This window comes from Terrapene carolina, unplaced genomic scaffold (assembly GCF_002925995.2).
Source record: "Terrapene carolina triunguis isolate 2854851 unplaced genomic scaffold, T_m_triunguis-2.0 Scaffold84, whole genome shotgun sequence".
Classification (NCBI taxonomy): Eukaryota; Metazoa; Chordata; order Testudines; family Emydidae; genus Terrapene; species Terrapene triunguis.
In genome coordinates, this window is record NW_020664435.1 from 36515052 (window position 1) to 36539951 (window position 24900).

At 41.9% G+C, this 24900-nt stretch overlaps 1 protein-coding gene across 1 annotated transcript in view; it reads right to left on the bottom strand.

Annotated features, from left to right (window-relative positions):
- CUBN (cubilin) overlaps positions 1-24900 on the bottom strand; it is a 212563-nt gene that overhangs the window by 182508 nt on the left and 5155 nt on the right. Inside the window, exons 7-14 of the mRNA XM_026649328.1 lie at positions 20425-20551; positions 18790-18958; positions 18072-18203; positions 16680-16775; positions 15944-16065; positions 9087-9273; positions 3877-3995; positions 834-1068 (exon numbers count right to left, since the gene is read on the bottom strand). Coding sequence (XP_026505113.1) covers positions 834-1068; positions 3877-3995; positions 9087-9273; positions 15944-16065; positions 16680-16775; positions 18072-18203; positions 18790-18958; positions 20425-20551 — 1187 coding nt within the window. The remainder of the gene's footprint in view (positions 1-833; positions 1069-3876; positions 3996-9086; positions 9274-15943; positions 16066-16679; positions 16776-18071; positions 18204-18789; positions 18959-20424; positions 20552-24900) is intronic.

Below are 24900 nucleotides of genomic sequence, written 5' to 3' on the forward strand. Positions count from 1 at the left end.
TCAAGCTTTCGAACCCAGAGTGTTTTGGGGGTTGAAATTAAGTAACATGAATTTGCCCTTCCCTGGCTGTCCTGAAAGAGGCCCAAGTTAATGATCTACTTCAAGAAAGGAACTGCCCAGTCCATCGAAAGATCATGCAAATGCTGTTTTCAGGAATTCAAACATAAGAGATAACTGCACAGAGAAAGTCAAGTTGTTTGAAATTTTGATACAAAACTGTCACGTTTAAAGGGACTCTTTTATTCTCATTAGCTGAGTCTTCTGCAAACTGACAGTGACAGACAGGGCCGGCTCCACGGTTTTTCCGTCCCAAGCGGGGGGGGGGGGGGGGGGGAAAGCTGTAACCATGATCAGCGGCATTTCGGCGGCAGATCCACTGTGGCAGGTCCTTCCCTCCCGCTGAATTGCCGCCGAAGAGCTGGACATGCCGCCCCTTTCCCTTGGCCGCCCCAGGCACCTGCTTGCTGCGTTGGTGCCTGGAGCCGGCCCTGGTGACAGAGACAAAAAACTTACTTGCCCAGTGGATAAATGATAATAAAAAATCCCAAAGTCCCCAGGAACATATAACCTAGGATCCTAATAAACTTTGGAGAATCCCTCATAGGAAGAGCAAAACAACCGTAAAAACTAAAGCAAAATCCTAGTAAATATTGTCCAGCCCGTAGTTAGTTAGAATTTGATTCAGAGCATCTACAGATAGCTCATGGGCCCTCTTTTCTACCTTACTCTTAGTCAAACTTTGTCCTTCAGCTCTTGACCTTTACTAACCAAGTAGGACATAATGACCTTTCCCCCCTTTTTTGGTACATTACCTGACATCTCTTAAAACATACCTGGTTCCCGAGACTCCCATTTAACTGTAAATCCTCCTGCATTAATTGAGTGGTCAGAACGGAACCAGAAATACAAGGAATTATGGGTACTGAAAAGCTCAGGAGGGTGAGATGTGCCACAGTATTTTCCCAGCATGTATGCTGATGCTGAGTCCCCATCATGAATTTGAAGGAAGTCAAAATTACAGCTGCTGTGTGCTTCCAGTTGGAAGAATGGGAAAGTAATACGCAGAATCTAACAGGAAATAGCAGAAATTAGATCATTCTATTTGTCCATCTGTGATCTAAAGTTTCAATTGTAAGAGTGATTAGATATTGTTTACATAGTAACCCTGTACAGAGCAGATACACCTGTCCACACAATTGTGCACATCAGTGACAAGCTTCAGAGAAATTATGAAATTTCCTGAAGAAAACAAAACAAACAAAAAACCCAAGACAGAGGAAGGTATTAAGTAATCATGAAGGTCAAAAGAAAGGAAAGGAGATAAAGAAAGATCCAGATAGACAGAAAAGTTGTCTAGGAGGACTTAATTCCTAACATTACTATTCCTATAAACTAATAGTTACTCAGGATACTCATTTTAGGATCCTCAGAGCTAAATTTGATGATGGTATAATGTTAAGAGTTTGAAATACAGGATAACCTAGCAATATTTGATTAGAGTTTCACTATGTTATTTTCTTCATGGTATGTAATTAATTAACAAGCATATTCCCATTCTTTATATTGTTTTAAGTATCTTCCTTTCAGCTACAAAACTAAAGGCTCTTTTGTGGATATAAATTCTTCCTTTTATGAACCTACTGTAGCCAAATAATGGCATACAGCAGTTTAGTAAGATACAGATGATCAGCTGGTGAACTTCAGTGTAGCTTTACTGATGTCAATGGCGCTATATGGATTTAAAGCTGAGGATCAGGCACATAGCATTTGTATAAACTTCTAGTAATCAACAGAGTTTGGTTAATTATTATTCTTGAAGTATAAAGATTAAAAAACAAGAAAAGTTAATCCTCAGGCAAGAAATCTTATCCTTAAACAGGAACTGAAATGCTGTACAATTTTTTAAAATAAAATTAGAAATTTTGATCCCAAATTAGTATCAGAATATATGCGTAGGCATAAAGTATATTTGTGTGACACAGAGGCCCATTGGTGCCAATGGGCAAAGAGTTCACTGTTCTGTAACAGTAACTCCTAACAGGCCTAACAAACTCATTACACCTAGCATACTGCTTTCATAGTATTTATCCAAAGAGGGTCAAGTGAGGTATCTAGAAAAAGCTTATGTTATCAATATTAACATAATCATTGTGAGATGTATGTACAGATGATAGTTAAGGAGTTGTGTATATATACTGGAAAATACATTTTAAAGTCTGAATCAAAGCAGGGTTGACAAGCAGGTTTTGATCAGATAAAAGATTCACCTATCTGCTTTGGTTCACATGTAAAATAAGCATTGTAAGCAGCAGAAGCCCGTCTGCATAGGATGTGAACATGAGGGTGTGCTGGCAATAGGGAATAAACCATGGGGTCACCCGGACACTGGGGACAAAACAATGTCTTTGGGCAATATAACGAGTATGTAAAAAGACACCCCTTCATCCTTCACTTAGGAAGCAAAAAGGACAGCACTTTTTGCATTCATGAAAGGGAAAGCCCAGCCGCATTGATGGTTTAGATGAGACAAACTACTTTTAGCCAGTTAGAGTTAAGTTTGGACTCTAGGAAGCATGTTATACTTTTTGTTTTATATGTACCCACTTCTATTTCCACCATTATCCTTATTCACGGTATCTTAGATCTTAGCCTTTGATAATAAACTTATGATGGTTTTCACTATATCTGTATCCCAGTGCTGTGATGTTATATTGGAGCTAATCCTCAGACGAACCAAACAAGCTGGTGTGCGCATAGTTCCTTTGGGGACAGTTTACTTGGTAATTTCTGAGCGTGTCCAGTGGTTAAGGGCTAGACACTCCAGAGAAACACTTCAAGGGGGCTCGGGGACTGGTCTGCACCTATTGTTAATCTGCAAGGCAAAGTAAGGGCTGGCAGAGCCCCAAGGATATTCTCTGGGTAGCTACCAGACTGGTGGTGTCAGGGAGCTGACATCCAGTTAAGCACAAGCAAATCTTCCTATTGTTGGAGGGAGTAGGATAACAAAGTCACTCACAATCTGGGCACCCTTAGAAAGTGTCACAATTTTTAGATCAGTTTTTCTCATTCTCAACCATTGAAGATGTGAATTCAGGATTCTACATTTCACAGACTCATAGAGATTAGACACGGATAATGCTGTGAGGTCATCTAGACTACCAACCTACCAACTAACCCATCACAGTGCAGAACTGATCCATATTGGATATTCATTAATATTTCTAATGCAGCTATAATTGAATCACATCCCCAAACCTAAAGCAGTGTAAGAAATATGGTTTCTGTACTATTTAGGTGTTAGTATGTGTTGTTTGGTTTTGCCAACTCTTGCAAGTCTATCATGAGTCTTGCAATATTTGCTGTTTGTTCTTAAAGCCCCTGCTCCTGAAGGCAAGTGATTATATGAGAATCTCAGCTGGTTTTTTTAAGTAAATTTCTAAACTTTGTAGTCATGAAAAAAAGCATAAAAATGTAACTCAAGTGCACCATCAAGGTTTAGAAACCTGAAGTCTGATAAAAAGAAACTAAAATTAATTCTTTTAGAAAGATCTCATGATTTTTGGTGGCCAGGCTTATTATTTTTTAATGTTTGGGGTTAGAAATACTGTGTAATTGATAGCTGGAAGAGAAAGAAAGAAACTTGAATTTGGGCCTTCATGCATAAAAAGTATTTCAGCTCACCTTTGAATACTTTTAGCATTTATTACCTGTTTGACAGTTTGAATTAACAGTCCTTCCCTCAGACTGAAATTCATCCCCTGAAGTCATTTTTCCTGACTCCAGTAACACTTCCTGGTCATAGTTATGGTTGTGCTGATTAACTGACAGTTACTCATTCCAGTAGGGTGATTTATTTTTAGGTGCACTGTAGTTTACCTTGTTGTTGTTAGTTCGGATAACCCAAGCACAGCTGACCCGGTGATCATACTGCTCACTGCCTGGATTGTTAGGGTAGCTGAATGACCCATTGGAGCCTGAAAGAAACCCTCCACAAACTGCAGGAAAAAAACAAAACAAAATAGATTAATTACAGCTATTCCTGCATTGAAGTAAATAGAGTGAAATCCTTTACTATAACTTTTGATTTGGTAAACATTTAGGGGAAAAAAGGTGAGAAACATTTGTATAAGAGGAATGGCTGGGATTTACCAAGAACAGAGTGACCTCAGGTGAGTAATAAGCAAAAGAAGCCTAAGAATTACCGATAGCTGGGAATTTTCCATCAATATGACTTTTTGATAGAAAATGCTGTTTCTGCAAAAACAAAATTTTTCCACAGGAAAATTCAGATTTTGAAAACATTTTTGATTTTCTGTGAGGAAAAATAAAATACTTTGTTTCTGCTGGTTCAACTTGAACTAAAACATTTTGTTTCAGCTTTGTTCAACATTATACTGCATATGCCTATGCTGACATGATGCCTCTTAGGAGTTGTAATACAGGTGCTTTATGTCCTCATTCTCTTCTGTGGGTCTTACTCCCTGGCGAGATTACATCTCTCATGATGCACAGTAGTCACCTCTCTAACCAAGCTGTGTGGTGCATCATGGGAGATGTAGTCTGGCAAAAGAACCTGTCCCATTAGGGAGAATGGGGTCATGCGGCATCTGAACCTACAACTCCCAGGAAGTCCCATGGAACCATAGACAGATGCAGTTTAATGTCCAACTGAATCCAAATGAAATAAATATTCCAATTCAGTTCAACAAACTGAAATGAAATATTTTTATTCGGGGAATGTCAAAATGTTTTGGTTTGATTGGAAATTTTCAAATAAAATATTTCATCATTTTCTAACCAAAATATTTCAAAACTTTTCATTCCGCAAAAAAACCTGATATTTTGACATTTTGTCCAGATTCAGGACTAAAACAAATGTTGAAAGATCAGAATTTCCCGTGGGAGAGAGATTCCAATTTTTAACTGCCTCTCCTTTGAATAATTCAGGAATAAAAATCTAATTTTCATACAAGTGTGCTTAGTAATGAAAAGAATCAAGAGAAGAAAAAAATAGGAGAAAATAGGATGTAACCAGAAATATTTCCAAATATAAACAGTTATAGCCAGAAATATCTCCAAATATAAACAGTTATCAAAATGGCTATTTAAAAGAGTTATGCTCCATATGCCTTCCAAAGTTATAATTACATGCACAAAAGAAAATAAAACAAAACAAAACAAAAGAAACAACGCCAAAAATAAATAAAAACTACATTTAAAAAACATTAAGGTTGTAAAGTGAGGCGCTCAAAAGTTAGAAAACAGCAGAATTAAGGTTACCCGTGCTCGTGCATTATGATACAGCCCTAAATTACATGATAACATACTATTTTTTCCACAGGAGCCCTGACTCATTCAGTGCACCAAATGAACAATGCTCAGTTAATTAGCAGTCAGTCAATAATTTGTTTTCTTCTCGTTGTTGGGCACCATGCTTTATTGACTTCACACTATTCAAAAACTGTTATGAAGGCAGAATTACTAATTTACTCATGGCATTCATCACTATAGTATCTAAATGCATTGCAAACACTACTTAATTTATTTTCACAACAGCCTGTGAGATGAGTGGGTATTATCACCATGTTACAAATGGCAAACTGAGGCACAGAGAGATTAAAGTCAAAAGTATCCACCAGTTTTGGGTGCCCAATTTGAGACACCTAGAACCTGAGTTTTCGGAGTACTTAGCAGAATGTAGCAATGAATATGTTCAAAACACAGCCCCCATTGACTTCAGTTGCAGCTGTGAGTGCTCAGCACTTCTGCAAATCAGACCCCAGCATTTCAGGTTGGGCACACAGAAAATAAGCAACACACAATTAGTGACCTCCGTCATGTGAAAAGTGTGGTTTAAGTGTCTTGCCTAGCATCAAATAGGAAGTCTGCAGCACTGATAGCTATAGAATACAGTTCTCCAGGCCAGCAGTCAACTGCCTTAACCATGAGATCATCCTTCCTCTTCCTGCAATCTCCTGACGCATTTACTGTACACCTTTCAACTTCTGCAACAAATGAGGCAAGGGTCCTACAGACAACAGCCTCTTCCATTACTCAGCCCTGATCATCCCCGGAACAGGCCCATCCTATACACTGAATAAGGCAGGGGTCCTGTGGAAAAAATAGTGAGTGATCATGTAATTAAATACTGTATCATGATGCACATGCACAAAGGGGGCAAATTAAAATTTCATAGACCTGTCATTTCCTAACATTTGAGTGCTTGATTTTGGAATCTTAATAATGTTCTTTTACACGGTCTTTTATGCGTAATTTCAGGTTTTAAAAACAAACTGGTCATACAGAAATTGCATTATGTGTTATCATATTGATACCCACATGGTTCATCAACTTTTGGAATCTTTAGATCCACCACACAGACCTCTGCCACTTAAGCTAATACAGTAACTGATAGTAACACTATGATATTATCCTTTATGTGGACCAACACTAGAGGGGGATGAGATAATGTGCCAGCAGGTTTTACAAATATTTGCCCAGTTATTTCCAGTCCTCTCAGTCCTTGTCCCCAGTCTCCTTGCCCAGCCATTCCCAGTTTCCTCCGCAACTTCGCTCTCTCTCTCTTTGGCCTCAAGCTACCCTTTTCCCCCATGTTTCCCATCTCCACTGCCTCCCATTACCCCCCAGCCAAGCCAATCCCTTCTTCTCGGCCAAGTTAAGTGTTCTCGCCTCCACTGGCTTCTTGTCCCAGTCTCTTTACCCAGCCAATCCCAATTCTGCCCCTGCACCCTGGCTTCTTGTCAGATCAGTTTCCTCTCCTCATGTCCCACTCGTTCTTAGTCTCACTCTTCTTGCCCTGCCAGTCCATCTCTCCTCCAGCTCCTCATCCAATATCAGTTACCTCCCACCCACTGGCTACCCCTCACATCCTTCCCTCATTCCCAGACCTTGCCCCAACCACTTCCAGGCTCTGCCCCTCGCCCAGGTTTCTTGTTCCAATATACTCCTCCATTTTTCTCCCCTGAAAAGCTCCAGGTCCAGTTCATGTCCTCTCTACATTTGAATCAGACAGCTTCCTTCTCCATGCTGCCTGAATGCCATCGGGAGGTCATTGAGAGCAGGGGACACACCAGCTCTCTGCTCTCAATTCCAGTGGCTGGCCCTATCATAGCCTGCAGCAGCCAAGACCAGCCATTATAGAGAAAGTACCGCTTCAAGCTTTGGACAGAAGTATGCTCAGTTGCTCTGAGGGGATGGCGCACATGCAGTCGTCTTAGTATTAGGAGTCATGAGAGGCTTGAGCATGCTCAGCAAGGGTGGAATCTTCAGAGATTTTAGCTGTTAAGCTCTACCAAGTCTCTACTAAGCATGCGCTAATTGCAATTTTTTAGAAGCTTATAAACTTGGCCAAATGTAGGTAGATTTTCACAGAGAGGCACATCTCTGACACAAAGTCCATCTCTCTGACAAATTTCAAGTCCCTGCTCCAAAGCATGGGTGTTCTAGAGCTTTTTCAAAGAAAAGGTCACCAGGATTTTTTTTTTTTTACATTGAAAGACAATGTATTTCCCCCTAGCCTTTTTCTTAGAAATGGCGGAACCATTTCAACTAAGGGTTTATTTTATTTATTTAAATAAAATTAATGCTTGAGGCAAACACCCAGCATGGAAAATTTCAGCCTGAATAGTTAAAGTCTGGCAAAGTTCTAAGCAACTAAAAACAGGATCTTATAATGGGAAGTGTCAGCCAACTGTAATGTCAGGTGATGCTACCAGCCCACACAACTGTCTACAATAAATACGAAGTTGTAGAGCCACACTGTGACAAACTGATGCAGGGGTGGGGAGGGAGATGGGGACGGGTGTGTGTCAGTGGAACGGCATCTTGATATTACTTTATGAAAATTAATTTATTTGTAAAACGTGCCACTGAAAAACAATGTCAAAGACAGGGCCATGTAATTTCCCTACAAATGTAAAGCCCCCTGGCTCTGTGGGTTATATTTCCTTTAAATAATTTTTTCAGTGTGTGGACTTCCTTCGTGTTTTTATTCAAGTTTATGTTCAAAAACTTCAGGGCCTCGTTTAGCTCTCCCTCTCTAATCTCCATGAACTGCAATGATGCTATGTTTTTGGCTGAGGATGCATTTGGTCAGCTGCTGTTTCAACTTTTTCAAAGTTTTCAGCACTTCCCCCTCTGCCCCAGTTTCTAAGCCACTGGGATCCATATGGTCTGACTATCTTTCTCCATTGCTTGATTGTAGATTCAGGCTGGGTTCAGTGTCAGAAAGCCATAAAGTTAAGTCCCGGTGTAGGCTCCTATTCTACATTGGTTCTGCAATGTAGTAGTCACACTGAGGGTGATGAGGTGCACTGTGACTTAGAGGTACTATATTTCAGCTAAAACATTTAAACTGAAGTCTATTTCTTGTCACCGGCTGCTGTACTGGGTAAAAATTAAAGATTCTGTAACACTGCTTGAAAAGAAATAGTGATCATCCTGGTTTCATGGACAACATTCTCTTTGTCACATAAGTTCTAATGTCCCAGACTGCGTAGCGACTACTGTAGAAGGCCTAATAGTTGCCGCATTTGCTTGAAGCAGATAGTCATTGCGTTAACAGAATCTAACTTTTTTTTTTAAAGCCCTTTGAGGCAAACCGAGTATGAAATACATTATACTGTATAAATCAAAAGCAAACTTCATTCTGTTCGATTGTGATTCTATTATCCCTACCGCAAATCCTCCTTCCCATCTGGATTAGTACACACATGGTCAGGATTCCAAAGATCTCTATCTAACTACAGAAATCTAATTTTAGGATTTAAAGGGACTAGTCAAGGCTAGTAGGCTTAAAATTCAACCTGTCTGTTATGCTATTGTTGGTAAACACGTGGAGTTAGAAGCTTTAAGCATTATGGGCTTAATACAAGAGCTCACTGAAGGAGTGGGAAAGACTCACATGGACTTTGGATCAGGATCTATTTTCCACTGCCTCTCATATTTTAAACCCAACGGGTAAAACTTTTCCCTTATAAACCTCACCTCTAATCCAAATGCATTTTATGGATATCAGATTGATAGGGTGGCGCTTCAGTTCTCAGTCACTATGCTTTTCATGTTACCTTGCTGGGGAGTCTGACACTGAGGTCCAGTCCAGGTATTTGTACATTCACAGGAGTAGCCATTAATTCCATCAGTACAGCTTCCACCATTCTGACAAGGGTTGCTAGAACACTCATTGATGTTTTCTGTACAATTGATGCCTGTCCAGCCTGGATCACACACACAGAAGTATCCAGAGAGCGTAGCCTACAGGAATAAACCAAATGAAAAGATGCAGCAAATGTGAGTCAACGTAAGTCATTAATATAGTTAATAAAATCATTGATATTTATTATTGTTTTTAGTTGGCAATGCTGGTGCAGAGAAACAAAGGAAGCACTCAGCAGTCAACTGTCTTGACATTAACTGTTGGATACTAAAAAAAGGCCAAGGCCTAATTGGATTAGCTCCTTGTTTTGTCTATTATTGCTTTGCAGAGGCCTTTCAAATTACCTGAAAAAGTCAAATCTGTCTTACTTTAGCCATCCAGAAAACTGTTTGCTTGGCACTGAAATCATTATCCTAGAAACAAGTAAATCAAATTACCTCAGACCTGTAACACAAGCCAAGATAACAGCTGTTTATAAATCATTTGTCTCAGGCCTGGTCTCTGAAGTCTGAATATTCTAAAGGGGCCATAAGTGGGATTTAACTACTCCAGACAGAGTTAATGAAAAATGGAGCAAAATCAAAGGACCACAGGATCAGGCCAGTGGTCCATCTTGTAAGACCCAGAAGCTATTACCAGTTCATGCTCCACTACCCATGACCCACTGTGGACACAGACCATGGGAAGTCCCGCCTCAAGGGGTCTGACAGATAGCAGCCACATGGCTCCTGAATGGCTCCCCACCTTATATAAACCCAAGAGATGTTCTGGAAGAGTCCAGACAATGGTATGGATCTCCTGTAGCTGCCATGACCATTCTCGATCCCTATTCTTGAACTCCTGGCTTTGACCTCAGCTTGATTTGGACCTCACCTCCTGACCCAGACCCTTTAACCTGACTTGGTCTCTGATTCTTGGTATTGACCCCAGCCTGGAACTCAACCACAAATTCCTCTGCTACTCTCAGTCTCAGGTTTGACCCTGCTCTGACCTTTGGTCCCAACTGCCCTGGCCAGAATCCTGACAGTTTGCCTGCACCACTCCGCTTTGGTGAAGGCCTACCCTGGAGGACCGTGGAGGCAGTGGGACCCTCCCTGTCTAGCATGCCCTACAGGATAGTGGAGATGCTTGAACGGGTTGATTCTCCCAAGAGGAACTCCCCAAGCTTCAAGCTCAATTATCCCAGCTCGCAACACAGAACCGAGCTCTACACAGGCAACCCACCCTGCTCCATGTGATAATGTGATACTGAGGGCCCAACTGGCACAGAACAGTGCACATAACCAGCTGCTATGAGAACAGACAGCTTGGCTACAGGATGAAAATGCTGCAGTACAGTCATGCACTGTAGCTGCATACCCAAACCCAGTGCCCCACCCAGAACATTTTAATGGGGACCCCCATAATTCAGGTGATTTATTAATCAATGTTGCCTGCTGTTTCTGCTCCAACCCTGTCCTGCCCCACGAACCTAGCAAAAGTATGACTCATTATTAGCTGCCTGTTGGGAGATTCATTGGACTGGGCCTCAGCCCCACCTGAATGAGCGAGCCCGACACTATCTGACTGGGATGCCTTCCTCCAGGTGTTTTCTACTATATTTGATGATCCCCGCCATGCCCACTCAGTGGAGGTGGCCTTGTGCAAATTCCAGCAGGGGTAGGGACCACACTTCTTGTACGCTGCCCACTTTCGGCGGCTAGTCTCCGACACTGAGTGGAACAAAGCAGCACAGCTCTACCAGTTCTTATGGGGACAATGGCAGGAGATTAAGGATGATCTAGCTTGTGTGGAGGCCCCAACCAACCTAGATACATTAGTTGATCTCATCATAGACATCAACAATAGGCTCCACAAACAACATAAGGAAAGTATCAGAGGAGTAGCCATGATAGTCTGTAAAAAGCGACAAAGAGTTCTGTGGCACCTTATAGACTACCAGACATTTTGGAGCATAAGCTTTTGTGGGTGAATACCCACTTCGTCAGATGCATGCATTCACCCACGAAAACTTATGCTCCAATACGTCTGTTAGTCTATAAGGTGCCACAGGACTCTTTGTCGCTTTGAACATAAGGAAAGGAAAGGGTCCTGGTCACCACTTGACTGGTACCTCCTGGTACCCCTCTCCAACCCAGACCCCAAACTCATGCAGCTGGATAACGCCCGCTGCCATGTGACCACTGAGGAAAAAGAGCACTGCTGCTGTCACAGGCTGTGTTTCTACAATGGAGGATCCAGCCACATTTTCTCACCAATTACTCATCCCTAGCTTTAGCATGATCGATTTGGGAAACAACCACATGCAGGCCCAGGAGAAGGAATTGGCCCAGGTGAGCCCCAAAATAATGCCCCCCTCCTCCTCACCAAGGCATGCCCTAGGCACAGCAAGTGCTCCCTGGACCTTAAAGTCTGGGTCTGCCTCTGTGTTCCAGGAGAGCCTTACCAAATTCCCCCACAGTGGGCACTGGTGGATTCTGGGGCAGCGGACAACTTCCTAGATGCCAGTACTGCCCAAGCCTTGGGTATTCAGGCACAACCAAAGACTGTCCCCAACCTACTGGAAACTTTAGATGGCTCACTCCTCTTGTCAGCGCCAATGACACAGGAGATGGTGCCTCTGGAAGTTGCCATTTGTGACCATGTGGAAATTCTTCCATTTGGAACAATCTGCTCATCACATTTCCCCATAATCCTCTGCATTTCATGGTTGGCGTGGCAGGTCATGATTTCCACATCCTTTGGCATGAGCAGCAGGGTAGCTTCTGCTCCAAGTTCTGCCAGAAAGTCTGCCTACGCACACCACCTGCTGAACCCCAGAACCAGGGCATCTCCCCATCCTGAGCCCTGATCATGAGTGGGTGGGACCACCATGAGAGTTGACTTAGGAACTGCATCCCAAGTATAGCAACTACAGTGACATCTTCAAGAAGAATGCTGACATCCTAACACCACACTGAGAGTATGGCTGCCTGACTGAGTTGCAACCAGGGGTCAAGGTTCAGTTTGGCCATGTCTATGTGATGCCAGAACTTGAGTTGGCTGCCCTGCATTCTTCTCTCCAGGAGAAGTGGTTGAGCCTCCTACCCAAAGTAGAGTTTGCTTGCAACAACACTGATCTTATCTTCACTGGGCAGAGTCCATTCTATGCAATCTGTGACTTCCACCCCCCCTTCTCCTTGCAACTCCACCAATCCCAGAGCTGCCAACTAAGTATGCCAGATCCGTGATGTCCAAGAAGAACTCAAGGCACATCTGGACAAGGCCAAGGAAGATTATAAGCAGTACGTTGACCAGCAGTGCCAGGAACACACAGAATTCACTGTTGTTGGGTAAAAAGTGTGACTCTCAGCCCAAAACCTCCACTACGACTGGCCATGTTGTAAACTGCATTACCAATACCTTGGGCCATATTACATTAGCCAGATAATCAACCCAGTGACCATAGGGCTTTAGTTACCCAGATCCCTCAACACACACCTAGTGTTCCCTGTATCCTTGCTAAAAACATCAGCAACCCCTTCACTTATCAGGCTCAACCACAACCCCCTCTGGTGCAGATCCAGAGACAAGACAAATACAAGGTCTATGAGATACTGGACTTCAAAAATCAAATATGGTTCCCTCTGGGAGAGCTGGCTCAGAAGAGTGATCCTGGGAGCTAGAATCCCAAATCCATGACCTTGTGGCAGCTTTCCATGAGGCCCATCCAGACAAACCCAGGCCAGTGGAGGTGCCCTTTGGGAGGGGTAATGTAAGGCCTCTGGGGTCTCAAATACAGCCCTGAAAAGGTGCAGGTGGCAAACATCTCCATGCTACCACCCAACAGAAGCTATAACCAGTTTGTGCTCCATTATCCATGACCCGTTGTGGACCCAGACCACAGGAAGTCCTGCCTCAAGAGGTCTGACAGGCAGCAGCCCCATGCCTCCTGGTTGGCTCCCTGCCCTATATAAACCCAAGGGGTGTTTTGAGAAGTGTCCAGGCAACAGAATGGCTCTCCTGTAGCTACCATGACTGTTCCTGATCCCTGGTCTTGAACTCCTGGCTTCAACCTCAGCTTGACCTGCAACCTCCTGACCTGGACCCTGACCTTTGGCATTGACCCCAGCTTGGAACTTGACTATGAACTCCTCTGCTATTCTCAGCCTCAGGTTTGACCTTGCTCTGACCCTTATTCCTGACGGCCTTTGTCAGGATCCTGACACATCTAAGTCAGTGCGCTAAATCTGATAGTAGACAGTATCAACTGCTTCAGAGAAAGGTGTAAGAACCCTGTAATGGAAAATTATGGAATAACCTACCTGACCATAGGGGAAATTTCTTCCTAACTCCAGTCAATGGTTATGCCATGGAACATATATACAGTTACAAACTCTTAATCCTATCCAAAGTAACTGCATTTTCTCAGAGTGCAAAATTCACTTCACACACAAAGTCCAAGTATTTGGGGTCTATGTGGGTAGAATGCAGAGTGCTGGGGAAACTCATCTCCCTGCTGAGGCCTGTGGTGTCTCATTAGACTAGCACTCACAGACTCTGTACCAGTTGCATGGAGTACAGGGGTCAGTAGTTTTGGATAAACAGAGATCTGCTGCCCCATCTCTGGTCTGCTCCCATAGTGGTCTTCTACACTAATAAATATGTGCACAGGCACCATTATGCAGCCACCCCATTAGTGGGATGCCTATCCAGCCCCTTTGTGGGGTTTAAGTATCATAGAGGGTCTTGAGCTGGACTGCCACTCCATGTGTTAACTTCACCCTTTACCTGTATAAATGTCAAATTTTTGACACCTTCTAGGCTCTTACTTCAATGCTATTTATCAGCAATGAATTCTGAAAATTAATGATGCATTGTGCAGGATACTATTTCATTTGACTTGTTTTAAATTTGCTGGATTTCAGTTTCAGGGGATGTCCCCTATTCTTTTACTATGAAGAAGGGTAATGAAGGGTAATGGATGCACTTACTTTCTCTGTTTCTCTCTTTTGCCCCTTCTTTTCATCTCCTCTGTAAACAGTCCTAATCTTTCCTATTTCTCCTCCCATGAGAGTCTTTCCATATCTCTCATTGTTTCTGTTGCCCATCATTTGAGCCCCTCATACTTCTTCTATGACTTTCTTGAATGAATACAGTATTCCAGGTGGGGGCAATCTCACCATCAATTTATATAATGGCTCTATAATATTTTCACTATTATTTTCTATCCCTTTCTCTGCACAGTGTAACTTTCATTTTTTTTTTTTTTTTTGGTCAAGCAGCACACATTGAGCAGAGGCTTTTATTGAGGTGTTCACAGTGATGCTAAAGTCTTTTCACTGAGTGTTTACTTTTAATTGAGGGCTTAGTAATGTTCATTAGTAGTTGCAATTACTCCTTCTGGAATGTATTACCTCATGCTTATTAACAATGAATTTCATCTGCCTTTGTGCCACCCAGTGATAACTCTGTTGGGTTCCTCTGAAGTTCATCTATCTATCAATCTTAGGTATTTACATGTCTCCCATTAATACATTATCTGAGCACCTCACAGTTTTTAATCTATTTATCCCCACAACACCTGTGGGAGGTAGGGAAGTACTATCAGACCATTTTACAGATCAGGAACTGGGGCACAGAGAGGCTAAACAGGTCACAAAGGAAGTCTGTGACAGAGCAGGGGATTGAACCTGGATCACTGATGCCTAGTGCCCTGAACCAGTCTTCTAAAGTCTTGACTAACCTACACTTTATTAGCTGCAAACATTTCCACCTCATTCTTCACTTCTTTACTAGATAATTAATAAACATATTAAACAAGGGTCTTAATACAGATTCATGGGGAAATTCCCCTATTAACTATTTCCATGTTGAAAATTGACCATTTGTTTATAGTCTTTGTTTTCTGTCTGTTAGCCAGTTTCTGGCCCATTAGTGAATTCTGGGTGTTGCCCTGAATGAAACACCCCCAAATGTTTTCTATTGATAGTATCTGCTGTGTACTATGTTTTACTCTCCATTCAACTATTTTTTAGATAGGCCTACTATCTCTTATTCTGAGCCTTTTAGCTTAAAGCGAAGGTTAAGGGGTGATTACACTGTTTAAGTATCTACAAGTAGAACAAATATTTAATAATGGGCTCTTCAGTCTAGCAAAGAAAGGTATAACACAATCCACTGGCTGGAAGTTGAATCTAGGTAAATTCAGGCTGGAAATAAAGCATAAAATTTTAATGGTGAGAGTAATTAACCCTGGGAACAGTTTACCAAGGGTCATGGTGAATTCTCCATCATTGTCAATTTTTAAATCAAGATTGGATGTTTTCCTAAAAGATCTGCTCTAGGAATTATTTTGGGGAAGTTCTATGGCCTGTGTTATACAGGAGGTCAGACCAGGTGACCACAGTGGTCCCTTCTGGCCTATGAATCCATTCACAGGCAGCAAAAATTAATATAGGATTCATGGTGGCTTTGTGCATTTAAGGAAAAATACCATGTAAAAATGAACACTGTGATTACATTTTATCATTATTGTCATGTCTGGGTATATCAAACTAGGGTCAAATCCTGCATTGACTTACACCTCCTCCCACGCAAACCTACTACACTCTAGGACAGTAGGTAAAGTATGGTGAAGAACACTGCAAAAATACATGTAGAAATCACCACCAATGGGGTTGCACAGGAGTAAACCCATCCCGGTTTTTATCCTCACTGGCATACTGTGTCTTAATAGTCACATCTAAACAAAATTGTCTCTTTAACTATGAGGAGGCGTGTACTTACTAAGCACTGTCCATTTCTACAAGGGTTTTGATGCTGACAGGTATCACTGACTTGGGCACACCCATTTGGCCCATAACCACTTCCAGTGTACTCAGCTGGGCAGATACAGGTAGGTGTAGGACCTGTGGAAGATGAGATAAAACATACATAGTAACTAGCCTGGTCCTGATTACAGTGACAATATCAGCCTCGTCATTAACAGTACGTGAAATAGAGTCTCCATTTGAAACAGGGCTTTGTAAAATGCTTTTCTTCCCTGCTCTGTGTCCACTGCGGTCATTAAGACTACTGGTTATTGGAAAGTCCCAAGAGAGCTGTGGAGGCCCACATGTCTTTGCAGAGAGGTGCAGAATGGGATCTGTAGCTGGAATGAGGCAGAGGGGTTCCAGGAAGGGAATTGTGGGGGCTGGCCACATCCACACAATGAAACCTGCAATTGTCTGGTGGTGGAATCTGGATCCATTCTGATGATACTGTGGCACTGCCAGTAGTCTTTACCTACATTCTCTGCAAATGCCAGGTCACTGCCTTTTGCATCATTGTGCATCCTAGGTCTCCCAGTGCTAGAGACAGGGCCAGTTCACTAAGGCGTACATATCTGTTAGCTTGTGGCCTGAAGCCTAAAGTGAAAGTTCTAAGGTCAGGGGACTTCATTTTAAATGTGTTGTCACAAAACTGCCCACTTTTTTGAAGACTGATATTGAACTATCTAACAGTATCTAAAATGGTGTATTACCTGGAGAGGGTACACATGAGGCCAATGGATGGCAACCTCCATTATTTATTGAGCAGATACCAACTTGGGTGCATACTCTTCCATCCCCCTCATAACCTGGTCAGAATAAGATCATTGTTATTAAACAAACAAATCGGGTCAGTGAAAATCTGTGAGAATCAAATGGGAACTGTGCTCGCTCATACTGCCACCCAGGTGAAAGACTTGAATGGGGACCAAAGTAAGATGCTTTTCCAGCACTTAAACAGAAAAAGCCGAAGTTGATATTGGATCAGAAGTTTTCAAACTTAGTTGACTATCTTAGGTCACCACACTTCAGGGCCCTGATTCTGATCTTACTGATTCCATTGTTAATCATAAGTAAATCCAACGGAGAAAACAGAGTTACATCCGCATAAACCAAGTATGTGTGTGATCAGAACCTTAAGACCTGGGCTGTAGCAGTCATTGCATTCTGCCTTCCATTCATTTCTGCACACAGTAAACCACAGTGGTGCATGGGTTTCTACAACGTCGGTCTCATGATTGCGAGACTGAAGTTTGGAATAGGCCCATGATGCCCTGAGGTTTAGAACACAAACAACTGACTGGAGAGTGGGAAATCGCTGCTGGTGCTGCTAGGAGGCTCATTAAGATAAGAAGAAAGAGCTGCCTGGAGTATCATTCCTCAAAGCCTATGAATTACTTATGATCCAGTGAATTAGATCAAACGTGTACTGAAAACGCCTTCCCAGTATATAGTAACATATATGTGGTAAACAGTGGTGCTGAACAGTCCCTAACAGGAATTTGTTTCCATTACATTTATTCCAGGCAGTTAAAAACATTTTTCTGTTAGTTAGTATTTCTGTTAATGATGCTGGACTTCTCATAAAGGACTTTAAAACACAAAACGTTGACTTTTATCACCACTCCTACTGCTCTGTTTATTTTGTGGCTGGAAACATTGTATAGATTTTGGAAGCACTTTTAAAGGAATGAGTAATTAGTAAATCTTTTAAGAAGGACAATTCAGGTGGTTTTTGACATATAGCATATACTTTTAATTAATGTGGACACCATAATAACTATCTTAGTTATTCAAATATTGTCTGCCAAAGGAAGCACACTAATGAGTCATTTAAAATGTCTTGCTAGTATGACAGGAATCAATTTAGAGGCGACGTAATTAGATATGTACACTATAAAATGCTCATCACTAAGTCTTCCTAAGGCAGTTTGAATGTGCTTTGGCTCCAGACACTATATTAAACCACATTAAAATCACATTGGTTAGTCTAATACCTGTTTATTTAAACCAAACTAACCATGCTATGAGGTGTAGTATCTTCATGTTTTAAGAGTATATCCTGCTTGTCATTATATCAACATAAAATCAATTCATTGTTTTACCTGGCGGACAAAGACCACAGTGGAAGGATCCCATCGTGTTGATGCACTGAACCATTGGTGCTATTGAACAGCCTCCATTATGCCTCTCACATTCATTAATATCTTGGCAACTGTAGCCATTTCCTTGCCAGCCTATGAAGAGACACAGCAGAAAGGCAAAAACTGGCAAATCCTTACAATGACCTTTTACTTTTCTTCCTTTTACCAGAACTTTCCTGCCTGTCCCAAGCACAGGAAAATATTCCTTTTGCTTGCCATTTAGGAAAGGCAGGTGAATGGGAAATCTAAATTGAAATGTATTGTAGAATTTAAAATAATGTAGTCTGCTAAATGTGAGTGGAAACCGTTTATTTGAATATGTTCTGTGCATTTTCAGTAATGGATCACACTTTTATATAAGGATTAGGCCAGTCAGACCTTAACATAAAATTTTTTGCTACAAAGGCTTGTTCTAATCCTGATCTTGATTATTTAGAATCCCTGTAATCATGTTCTCTACAAAATGCCTAAATAACTCAAATAAGTGCACTCCAAAAAGAGAATTCATAGATTTTCAGGCCAGAAGGGACCGTTAGATTAGCTAATTGGATCTCCCATATAAAACAGTCCAAAGAATTTCATCCAGTTACTCCTGTAGTGACCCCAATTCTGTGCTTGTGAAGTATTGGCAGTCAGCACACATCATTGCCTCTTGTTGCTGAATGAGAATATAAAGTACCTGTGGGACAAGGCCCGCAGTAGTAAGAGCCTGGAGTGTTGTAGCACCGTACGGGAGGATTCTGAGAACACGGCGGACTAGAGAGGCTGCACTCATCTATGTCAGCACTGCAGGCAGGGCTACTAGGCGGGGACATCCAACCAGCATCACAGATACAGCTGTACTTCGGCTGCCACATTAAACAGCATGTTATGAATTAGGGCAATTGTGAAAACTACTGAGAAGCAGATACAAAGAACAATTTTAAAAAATCTTTTAAACTACAGCCAATTACAAGAGAGGTTTCAAATCATCACACGATATGCTTTTGCGTGGTCTTGGGTAGATTTCCCAATCTTTCTTCCTCTGAAATTGAACATTTAGCACATGCCAATAACAGGCTGTGTCATTATTTCACTAAGTAAAAGGAACCTGCATTTTAATGAAACTACACCAGAGAGAATGAACAGCAATCATGAACTGTACCTAAACATAATTAAAAGCAATCAACTCAGCTTGCTTTGCATTTAGGGTAAAGAGACCAATATAAATATAACAACCTGAAATCAGCTTGGCAAACTGTGCAGTAATCTGTGTGATGTGCACAGTGTAAATAACTAATTAATTCCCAAATCCATACTTTCTTTAAGGGCAATGATTATATTTACTGTAAACTTTACCAACACTCAGATCTTAACATCTGTAACGAATTGCAGTGTTCAGTGGAGTCAGCGTGACTTATTTGGATTGAAGTTATGTTCCAGAACCTCTTGTTAAAGTGTGATTTTTATTTATTTATTTTTCAGAACAATCCTTATTTGGTCCCAGCGATGTGAGAGAATTGGAGTCTGAAGAGATTGAAGTTAACATTAAATAACATGAGGGTGGTATTTTCACAAGCGCTCAGCATTAATCGTGATCTCGCTGAAGCCAAGGGGAGTTTTATCATTGACTTTAATGGGAGAAGAGTCAAGCCAACCCTGAAACTTTTGAAAATCCCACCGATAATCTACAAAATAAAGGGAAAATAGCCTAGAAGCAACTGAATGGTGAACCTTAACCAAATCTTCAGTGCAGACCTGCAGTTACTAAACTGGATTATTTGCATGAAAGACAGGCAATAATCCTACAGCAGGTAAACAGTGCATGTGGCATGGCCAGCCCCAGAAACCACACGGGATAGTATTGCCAAGTCCTTGCTTTCCCTTCCATGGGGGTCTTGCAGTGATGACAATGATGGTTATTCTTAACTATTTGGAAAATAGGATGTTTCAAATAATGTTAGGATTGAAATAATACCCAATACTAGAACTGGAGAACAGGAGATTCAAGTAATTTTTTAAATATTCAAAAAATGTTTCTTCTTCTCCAGCTGCTTAAAGGAGGATAATGATGGACCCGATACAGATGCCTCTTGGGAGTTGCTAATTACCCTCCGTTCCCTCTGTGGTCACTGGGATGCTCGGCACCACGCAGCAGCCAATGTTCGGTCATTGAGTACAGGATTAGTGCTGTTCTCTCTCCTCTAGAGCACAGTTGGTTGGTGCTTATTGGTACAATTGGTACTTATTGGTACAATGAAGTACTGGTACTTCAGAGGTTTTAAACGCTGACTGAAACTGTGTTGCATAAAGAGAGTCATACTTCATTTCTTACCTCATTGGGCTGCTCCCTGTCTGAATCTATGCAGATGCCATGCTCACAGAGTGCCAGAGAGCCTCCTTGGCAATCATCAAATGTCGAGGTACAATGGGGCCCATAGGTTTCTGGAGTACAGGTACAGCTAGTGATGAAAACACAGAGAAATGCCATAATGTTGTCTGTTTTATTACCACGGTATCTGAACACCTCGCAGTCTTGAATGTATTTAGCCTTACAACCCCCTGTGAGATAGAGTAGGATACCCCCATATTACAGATGGGGGAACTGGAGCACATAGACACTAAGTTACCTGCCCAAGGTCACACATGAAGTCTGGGTTCAAGCCCTGCTCTGCCACAGATCTCCCAACACCTATGTTAGGGTACTAACCACTGGAAAATCCTTCCTAGTGTAGCTGTTGGGACTCTCCCTTCAATGTGGTTCTTTACCACCTTGTGAAGGTTGCAACTAACTGTATTCATATAGCAGTTTTTTGGTCCAAAAGTCCCCGTTAGCCTTTCACAAAGGATTTACTTTTCAATAGATGAAAACTTTCTCTACCCAGAGATATACAGCTCTCAGCAAACGTGATGGTGACAGAAGATGAAATGGCAATAGCCTTATTCTGTTTTTCAACAAAAGTCATATGTGACTATTTTATTACAGTAATGGTACTTTGCACTTTAAATGGTGCTTTCCAGCCAAGGATCTCCAAGCCCTTTACAATCATACATTAAACTAAGCCTTCAAAACCCTCCTGTGAGACAGGTAATAATTATACTGTGACAGATGTTGGAGCATTAACATCTACCTTAGAGCCCACAGGTGTACTGGATAGAGCAATACAGTTAGACTGGGGACTGAGGGCCAGATTTTTAAAAGTATTTAGACAGCTAGTGTGATTTTTCACAGTTAGGTGCTTAACTCCCACTGATTTCAATGAGATTTAGGTACCAAACCTCAGGCACATTTGAAAATCACACTTGATAACTAGCTCCATATTTAGGCACCTAAATACTTTTAAGAATCTGGCCCCCAGGGCCAGTCATTCAGGCCCAGATTCAGCAAAACACCTACACTTACCGCTTTGCCAACTAGGGAGTGACTTGAGTGTGTGCTTAACTTTAAACACCTGCTCAAGTGCTTTGCTGAAACAGAGGATGTGTTGCTGGAGCTTCCTGGTAGTCAGAGGAAAGGCATAAGCTTAAGTTGTAGCCTGTCTATTTGCTTTCCCAGTTATGTAAAAGCCAGTTTGTTTAGTTTGGTATGTTGGGCATTTTTTAGCTGGCAGGAATAAAGCCTTGAAGAGAAATAATAATGCTGGCTGGCTGGCTCTTTTGTGGTTGCTGGACCAGCTGACTCACTTCAACAACTTACACAGCCCTGCACTCATTTTGGAGATGAGGAAACTGAGGCATGGATAAATTAAGCAGTTTATGCACGTTCAAACAGCAAGTTTTAGTGGAAGAAGTGGTAACAGAACCCAGGAATCCTGCCTTCCAGTCCTCTCAAGCTGGAATGATGAACTGAATGTGGGTATTATATCTATTGCAGCAAGTTATTACTTCCTGAAGCAAGAGGAGACAAGGGGGTAGGGATAGGAGGAATTTGCCCGAGAGGAGAGTCTCTGAGTCACAGTGAGTCTCAGAACTATCCTGGAGGTGGTGCAATTTATGCACTAGCCCTTGCTCAGCACTATGCCTAAAGGTACAATCTAGGCCGCTGAAATGCAGACCCTGCTGAGGTGCAACATGACAGAACAAACAATACACGACAGGAAGTGAAGAGAAATACTGTCTTGAAATGACAGCATATGGGGGATGCCTGTGGTTCCAATGTATGGGCACTAAAGTTCAGTGACTCTCCCATTTTGTAGCAGATTGTGTTGCACACGTGGGTCCGTCACCTACCCTCTTTTTTTAACTGGCATTCAGACAGCACTTGTTTGGTTCCTTCGAGAACACCATGCTTACAGGGGGCTACCTGGCTGAAGCTTCTGTTTCTTATTTTCGGTAATGGTAAATAAGCTGGTAAATACACGACTTCCACACACAATACAAAGCTGTCCCTGTTAGAAGGGAACAAGCAGGCTGAATGGCATGCCAGAGCTCCCTGCAAAGCAGTTTGTTCTCAGCTTCAGCATAAAACTCTTAGCCCCCTCAAATATTTACTTGGTATGCCAAAAGCTTTATAATACTTTGCCATTGCTTGCAAGAAGATTTTAGAAGGAATATCTATGTGCAGTGGTTATATTGTGGTCCGATGGTACTTTTCTCTGGGTGTGCGATTCCCCAGCAGCATTAATTTGGTTTTAATAGACAAATTTCCAGCATTCCTGCAGGTCTCTCTGCCATGTCAGGCAGTCTGTAAAATAGGCTATGCACAAAGTGGCTTATACTTGCTACCTTCCTCCTGTGCTCAGCAGTACAGCATGTTGGTGCACTACAAAATTAAGATGTCCACCACTATCCATCTGAAAGAGAGAACTCTGCTTCCCATCTCTCACTTACAGTGACTGTTTTAAAGTAGGATTTCCTGGCAGTCAGCTTCCAGGAGAGCACTTCATTGCTTCTCTGTCCCCTTACATGTGTTAAGTCAGTATTGGACATAATGAAATGTCCCACCTGATGAGAAGACCTGTATCTCAATGTTCTTGTCAAGCAAAGCTCTTCCACTCCATGCCTTGAGGCTTTCTATCCATCCTTGCTCCCTTCCCCAACAAGGTTCCCAGTCCTCTCCCCTACTCACAATAAGACCACTTTTACATACACCAGTGACATGTCTGTAAATGAGAATGATGGTATTTTGCAGATGTCACTGACTACACAAGGTGTGGGGCAACAGTGAATGAGGCACACAGCCCCGCCCTCAAAGAGCTGACTACACTGGAAGTTTATACAGTACTTTTCCTGTTCAAACTCTTGACTTATGTGTCCTTTTTAAGCACCAATTCGGGAAAGCATGAGCTTAAAGATACTAGGAATGCTTTCCAGAATCAGGGCCTTAATGCTCGAAGCTGCATACTGATGATTTTGGTGAAATGGTGAAGGAGTCCTGATGCCTAGCAGAGTATTGTTTCATATTCAAAACAAGCAGGAATTCAGTGAGAAGTACCTTCAAAGAAGGGGAAAGATCAGCGCAGTATTTAAAGGCAGTAAAACACAACAATGTTTTATTACTCAGCAGAAGCTGCCAGAGCATGGCCACCAGCTTTATGAAGTCCTGCTCAGAGCAGCTTCAAATGGGTAATAACTTTAATCTCTTACTAAAATAGCTGGAATGGAGTGGTGATCTCTTCCTCTTTGGAATGTCCTCTGATTGCCTTGATTTTGATCAGTCCTTTGAGGCAGGACTTGAAGTTCTGAAATGCACCTCATTAGCTGATTTAGAGTCTTGTGAATCTTTTTATCTGTCATTTGATTTGCCCATATTTAGTTAGGGGTGGATGGGTGGAAGATGGAACATGTTGTTTATATATCTGAAGATCCTTAACTGATGAAATTAAGCATTAAATTATTCCATCCTGTCAACCCTAAGTTAATCAGTGTCAGTTCACTAAAGACAGTGTTCAGTAACCTGCAATGATCTTTTCAAGCAAACTTGCCAATTGAACATGTGAATTTATCCAGGGCTGTTAATAGTTCATCAATGAGCATTACAGAGCCAAATCCAATGCATCCCGGCCATTCCTGTTAAGATTCTGCAACTGTGTAATTGTAACAACAGTGTAAGGCAAAAAAAGTCCCCTCATGTTACCTAGTATTTTTCATTAATCTACATAACAATGATTGCCACCGAACAAGCAGAATATCAATAGCTTACTTTAAATGGATATCTAAAATATTTGAGAAGTTCTACAACTTTATTAGCTTTGGGATAAGTGTTTAATTTTCATTTTAGTGCAAAGATATTTCAGTATGCGTAATGGCAGGGAAGGGATCATTGAATTTTTCCCCACTTAGTTTAATTGAAAAACTTGCTTCTACCTGTGATATGGCCCTAATGGGGAAGATAAATCTGGGGAATGGGGAAATGTTATTTAATAATTCAGGAGCTTCCAAATAATTGAATTTGGTGTGGGTAGTCTGTACTGTGCTTGTTTTCTATCTAGTTGTACCCAAGCTGGTTTAGCTAGTACACTAGGAGCATGTCTACACTACAGACTTAAGCTGATCTATGTTAGGTCAACTTACAGCCACCTCAGTAATTACTGTGGTGGCTGATGTACACACTACCCTCCTGTCGGTGGTACATGTCCTCACTGGGAGCACTTCCACCGACTGAAGAGGGGCAGTGTGGGAAAACTGAATGCCAGCTCCAGCATGGAACCGTGACATTGACAAGACAGCCAACAGCCGATGTAAGTAAAACAGTGTCTATACAGAAACGGTGTCACCCTAACTACAAGGGCCAGTGCAAGGAAGTTTCGTGCCCTAGGTGAAACTTCCACCTTGCGCCCAGCCCTGTGGCAGCTCCCTGCCCCCCCCCCCC